The 6,478-nt window shown below is 35.6% G+C and overlaps 1 protein-coding gene across 2 annotated transcripts; it reads left to right on the plus strand.

Annotated features, from left to right (window-relative positions):
* Nucleotides 1–78: 78 nt before the first annotated feature.
* Nucleotides 79–6,082, plus strand: LOC110460980 (E3 ubiquitin-protein ligase Hakai-like). Of its 2 annotated transcripts, none has more exons than XM_021514235.1 (6): nt 79–102; nt 1,795–1,986; nt 2,581–2,672; nt 3,046–3,132; nt 3,580–3,641; nt 3,991–6,082. In XM_021514235.1, exons 1-6 carry the CDS (start codon nt 87–89, stop codon nt 5,207–5,209), a joined length of 1,668 nt encoding a protein of 555 aa, XP_021369910.1. In that variant the 5' UTR covers nt 79–86; the 3' UTR covers nt 5,210–6,082. The 2 variants fall into 2 exon arrangements, with proteins under 2 accessions (XP_021369910.1, XP_021369909.1); XM_021514234.1 differs by lacking the exon at nt 79–102 and adding an exon at nt 888–957.
* The last annotated feature ends 396 nt before the right edge of the window (nt 6,083–6,478 follow it).

A 6,478-nucleotide genomic window follows, 5' to 3' on the forward strand; every position in this document is an offset into this window, starting at 1 on the left:
CTATCAAATGGTGTCTTTCAATAACACAATTTATTTATGTCCAATCAGCGTGTCTGTTACATTAACCTTTCAGAAATTTTACAAAGATGGCGGAAGAAGCAGGTAACTGTTCAACTTGACATATTTAGAGGAGATATGTGCTAATGTTAGATCGTGTTGCAGTATATCATTATCCTGCAGTGAAAATGTAAATTATGATGAGAATAATCCGTACAAAAACACCATTTTTAGACCATTTCTTCATGCATTAACCCAGTGCAACATCAAACCGAAAATGAAATATATCTGTGTACACTAGCAGAAAATTAGCCGGTAAAATTCTTTCAATAATCAGTTTGGCTGGTTTTTTCCCCCGTCGATAGATGTTTGTTGATATGCATTTCATACCGAATTGTCGGATGGAATATGTTTATTATAAAAATAGATGTTATTATATGTTTGTTTAAATGACAAACTTTTAGGGAAATTAAGTGCAACATGTTTTCACTTTGCTTAATTGTATCTTTTGACTTGGATAGTTTAGAGAGATTATTGAAGTCAGGGTTAATTGGTCTTGTGAAATTCTGTTGAACATTCATCAAGTCCATGTCCAAGATATGGAGGTTTCAGGTACAAAGTCTGCCTGTTTAAATTCATATCAAATATCAATTACATATCATAGTGTTGGAACATTCCTGGTGATATGATCTGTTCCTAAAAAATGTTTTCTTTTGTACTTTATAAACATGCTTTAGAAGAGCTAGGACTGACTCAAATGACCATCTAGTTTAAATCAGGTGCAAGCTTCATGGCAAATGTTCAAGGTTATAATCAAAAAGGCTGGTAATGGCCCATCTACTGGACTGAACAGCATATAAACCTCCCAGTTGATGTTTTCCCGGTCCTTTATTATACTTCCACAAATGAAGTTTGGGGTATATAGGAATCGCCCTGTCCGTCCATCTGTCAATGAACCACGTAAGCAACTCCTTGTATTACTGTTTGTTGGATGCACTCCTTTAGTAATTAACTTGGCATGGTGAAAGAACATCATATGTAGATGTGCACAAAGAAAGAAATTTGCAACTTGATTATGTTTCTGGGAGTTATAGCCCTTGAAACTTTAATTTCTGCCCCAGACAATTCTTCCTTAACTGTGTGTTGGATGATTTTGTAACTTGGCACAGTGAAAGTACATTGTATGCAGATATGCATACAGAAAGGAATTTCTCATTGGGGTATTGTACCCCTGAAAACGTTGAATACCTAGAGAGAGCTTGCAAGGCGTGCATTGCAACTTGAGAAAAGTGTTGAACCATTTTTAATACTTCAGTCAGCAGTTACCTTTTTGCAATGTATTGCCCATTTCTGTAAAAACAAAAGGTAGTTTTTTTATTTATCTAAAATTACAAGACATTTTTACTTTTGAATAAAAAAATGTTTATAAATACTTCTTGTATAAAAAAAAATCTTTCTTTTTTAATTCTTTTTTAACCTTTGATATTTTGACATTTTTGGAGTAATGTCCCTTTACATTACCGCACCCATGTACTGATAGATTAAATTGAAACTTTGTACCTTTGATCAGCATTGAAATTACATTACAAGTTGACTTGCAGTTCTAGTTCAGTATTGTAATGCACATTTCCAAGAATGGAATAATATGAGTTATGTATATATTTTATTGCCAAGAAATAAAAAATATTTATGTAAAAGTACTAATTTACGTCAAACAAATCTTCAAGATAGGTTTGAGCCATGAAACAGTTATTATTAACACTCCATCTTTCCATTTTTTTTTATTTTTTTTTGTAGAATTGGAGTTGGAATCTGAAAGTGATACAAATGCAAGTGCTATTGGAACTAGAATTGTGAAGAAAAACATTTCCATTAAGTTGAAGCAGCCTGCTAAAGCTACCCGTGGTCGCCCTAGAAAAGGTTCCAAGGTGACCCGCTCTACTGCAAAGAAAGAAGAAATTGTAGAGAAACCAGAGACAGGTGACCAAGGTAGGAATCAATGATTTCAATGTTGTCCATCACTTCATGAAACATATGTTAGTTATTTGAAAATCTAGAAAGTTAACAATCTATACCCAGTCTTTTTTTTGCTCAGACTGCCGAATACAGTTTTCCCTAGATAAAATTGCATTATTTTCCAAAAATGACCCAAAACTATGTATACTAAATATATTCCAAATTTCAATACCAATAAATTATAATCCTCTATTTTTCCAATTCAGAAAGGAACAGGCTGTTGTAAGATTTAGGTACCCAACAAAAACACTGATTTATTATCTGAGGATGGATATTTTGGAGGCCTGTAATGAGACATTTCACAAATTTTGATTGAACTTGCAGTATTAAAAGAAAATTTAGATGAAGAAATAAAACAGAATACATTACACATGAAACGATTCATTTTGTATCTCAGAAATATGTTCAGTGGTTAAATACACCAAGTAAATGAAGGTAATAAAATTACAAGTTAATCAAGCTGTTTGCTCACCATCATATATGCTCTATTTTGCTGGAAAACATTGAAAACCTAGTCAAAGGTCTACATTACAATATGTGAATAATCCTTTTCATTCAACTTTGAAGCTGGAAATGATGCTATAATAGACGCCCCTATATTTAAGCAGCCAGCCAGAGAGCCTGTTCACCAGAGCCAGCCCCTCCAATGGAACCACAAGGTGTGTTTAATCAGACAAACTGAATTGAATGGATGAAGTGACTGCAGTGAAATGTTTCTTCAGAAATCAACATTATTACTATGATGTGTCTAAAAAAAACTACTGTATACATTTAGCTTCCTTTATTGGTTTTAGTAACTACAGTTTATTTTTCGAAAAGTGTTTTGTGAATTTGTGATATTATATTAAAATTGTCTCAGATGATGTGCTCCTTGACCGTTTAACAACATTTACACAATTTTTAAAAAGAAATTCCAAAGGATCGGCTAAACCCAATATTTTATAATATCACATTTAGTCAGAGCATTTATAGTTGAAGTACATTGTATGGCATATAACTAGTACTGGACTTACTCCCATTGTTTGGTTGTAGGTTAACCTTATTGGAGAGAAGGTGGTGGACCCTCTAGTACATTGTTGTGAAAAATGTCTGCTGCCCATACTTATATATGGTAGAATGGTAAGATGATCATGTTGATAAGATGTGTACATCTTTAAAACACTCTTTTTTTTTTTACCAAAATAATGGTTAGCTGACTTTGTAATTGCTGGTGCTATGACAAATCAATTCAATAACATGTTTTCGCTGGTATTAATGAAAATCCAGTACACAAATTGGACAGAAAATAATTGTTTCAGCCCTGATATAGATGTTATGATTATTTTATGTATTTTTAAATCAGTTTATTCTAAAATCAGTACAACCTGAAGGAGAACTAGAACACATATTAAATGAATGATATACAAGATAACGGAGGCTAAACAATTTGTAACAATATTGTGTGTCAGAATTCATGTTTTCGCAAGTATAAGTGAAGCTTAAGTACACAAATTGGACAGAAATTTAGTATATTGTTGTAGCTCTGATTATTTTCTCTTAAATGTACATTATTTCGTGTACTTTCAGATACCCTGTAAGCATGTGTTCTGTTTTGATTGTGCAAAACAGACAGAGAAAACATGTCCAAGGTAAAAAAAAAAATGGTTTAGCACTGTAAATGTTGACTTTGAACCTTCCTTGGTGGAGTGCTAGTGAATAGCATTGGCTATCAATTGTCGATACCCATTACAATCCACATACATCCCACGACAACCGGAATTTTAGAAAGTTGATTTTAGCATTTTATCATAATTAGGTCAATCATATATTAATTTTCAATTTCATACCAATACACTGGTTGAACTAAGGTTTTCAGTAAATAACATTGTACACAGACAACATTCATTATTACTTACATTTTATTAGTGACGCGAAGGATCTGAATTTAATGGAATAAGAAAAGGCCTCTCAGACTAAGAGTATTATTTTTCATTTCAGATGTGAAGACCCTGTGCAAAGGATAGAACAATCTGCCCTGGGAACAGTATTTATATGTACGTACGAGAGTACAAAACATGGCCGGGCAGGTTGTCGTCGGACATACCTCTCGCAAAGGGACCTTCAGGCTCATGTCCTTCATAGACACATTCGACCCGCAGAACTGAGTGCTAAGATGAGTGGAGAATCTTCTAGAGATTCTCATGGAGGGTCGGAGTCTTCTCATCGAAGTAGTCAGTCATTAGACCAATACGCAAGCTCCTCATCCAAACAGAAGCATATGTCATCGTTAGAACATTACTCAACCTCATCTGGGAGACATGTCGAGGGATCACACAGCATGTCGTCAAGGTCAGGTGGGGATGACACATTGTACCGTGAAGACAGGGTTAGCCGTGTGATGTCACAAATTCCTGCTCATACCCAGCCCCTATCTTCTCAGCACAACAATGTCATGTCTGTGAGTCAAGCCATGATTCCACATAGCCAGCCTCCTTCCCAACTTCAGAGCATGGGTATGCCACCACAGCAACTGCCGGTGTCATCACATGATGGCTATCAGATGTCCAGTATACCAGCCATGTCTGGAGGAAGGACTAATTTGATCACCGTTCAACTGCAGGATGATACAGACTTTAGGAGACGCGAGTCTTACATGGCACCTCAGACTGGAGTTATGCCCCCTGTTTCATTTTCAACTTCAATCCCCCCTCCAGGACTACCACCCCCTCAGTTTGCATCATCAACAATGGCTCCGTCCATGCATCAAGGTCCACCTCCTGTTTCTTACACTACACCCCAGGTGAATCAGGGAGTGCCATCCCCCTTCTCCTCCCCAACTGTAGGACAGTCATCTTTAGTGTCTGGCATGCCCAATTCCTCTGTATCACATCCTCCCCCAGGGCCAGTCCCTCCACCCCGAGTTAATGTTCCACCCCCTGTATCACTCCATGGACTTCAGGCAGGACCCCCAAGGATGAACATGCCCCCTGGTCCTGGTCCTGCTCCACAAACACATCTCCCCACTGGCCAACCTCGTTATCCTAATCCTCATGGACACTTTGATGAAAATCAACAAAATTCTCCCTTTGGACCTGGACAAAACCCCCGAGCACCTTGGACTGGGCCTCCACAGAGGCCTCCCCCTCCCCGCCCAGGAAACGCCCCCATGCATCCCCCTCCTCAGAGACCACAATCTGACTATGGCCAATTCTACTGAAGGTTGTACTTGTACTAGCTTGTGTTTAAAAGTGTTGTTTACAGATAGTCATTAATGTGTAAAATCATAATTACATGTATCAGTTGAAAATTTTGTTTATTTGTCATATTTTATTTTTTTCATAACAAAATGCTTGTGCAGATGTATATTTTCAGAACTTACAGAGTTAAGAATGCTATTGATAAAGTTGATCTTTATGAAATACCAGTTCAGATTTATAATACTAGTTTGGGTAGGTATGTTTTAATACCCATTTGTTCATTACAAACGGCACTAGACCTAAATTTTAAGATAGTTTTGAAACCATTCACTCTGGTCCTGAAAATGACAGAAATGTTTGCCATATTGTATATTTTCTGTATTTATTATGTTAGTATATTGGGATGTTAAGACATACTGTCCTTCGTCATCTTGAACATTGCTATTTGCAGAGAAGTCATTCAAAGATATCCAACAATGCTGGATATTTGACAGAAGATTGATAAAAAATGAATGTTTTTATTCTAAATATAGTAGTTTTATTGAGATCATTAGGCTATTATCAGTGTTAGTTGTACTGTTCAATTGTTCATGGAAAATATGAAACATCATTAGTTGTGTGACTAAAAAATTTTGCAGTGAATAACTAGATGTATATAAAATATAAAAAAAATATATTAGCAACTCACAAATTTATCTGTACATGTATTCAAATTCAATGGGTAATATTCCATGAACTAAAGATTGGTTTATTTGTTTTAAGATTTTATGAAAATAGTTGAAAAGAAATTGAAGAAACTGATTATTATATTACAACCTGTTACATGATCTAATAAGACTTTTTCAATGATTGCGCTAAAACATGTTTAAAGCAAAAAAAAAAAAAGGGGGGGGGGGGGGGGGGGACCTAAGTTAATATATATGTTGTAAGCAGAGTTTGTTTTGAAAATGTTTGGAAAACACTAAAGGGCTATTCCAGTTGTGATAACCGGTCTAAAGAAAACATAAATGTGAGGGTTGGTTCCCTCTCCCCACATATTTGTTCCTGGAAAATCTGTAAGAAATGTGTAACTATTTCAAGGTACCACACTTTTTTGCACAAGTAAAATATGGTATGCATGCTGAATTAACATGTTCTTGATTATTTAATACTTGATAAATGACGATATTTGGATACCCACTGTTATTTTTTTCATGCTAACATTTTTATGACCGATGAGATGATGGCTTTCAAAATCACTGTAGCACTGAACAAAAGGGGGAAAAACATAGAACCAGGTACAAAGTATT

The sequence above is a fragment of the Mizuhopecten yessoensis genome, unplaced genomic scaffold, assembly GCF_002113885.1.
Source record: "Mizuhopecten yessoensis strain PY_sf001 unplaced genomic scaffold, ASM211388v2 scaffold10529, whole genome shotgun sequence".
Taxonomy (NCBI): Eukaryota; Metazoa; Mollusca; class Bivalvia; order Pectinida; family Pectinidae; genus Mizuhopecten; species Mizuhopecten yessoensis.

Excerpts from the sequence above, each read along its gene's own strand:
- LOC110460980 (XM_021514234.1), top strand. The coding sequence starts at position 903 with ATGAAGTTTGGGGTATATAGGAATCGCCCTGTCCGTCCATCTGTCAAT. Across the intron at positions 958-1,794 it reads TCCATCTGTCAATGAACCAC|AATTGGAGTTGGAATCTGAA; the intron begins GTAAGCAACTCC and ends TTTTTTTTGTAG. Across the intron at positions 3,133-3,579 it reads TACTTATATATGGTAGAATG|ATACCCTGTAAGCATGTGTT; the intron begins GTAAGATGATCA and ends GTGTACTTTCAG.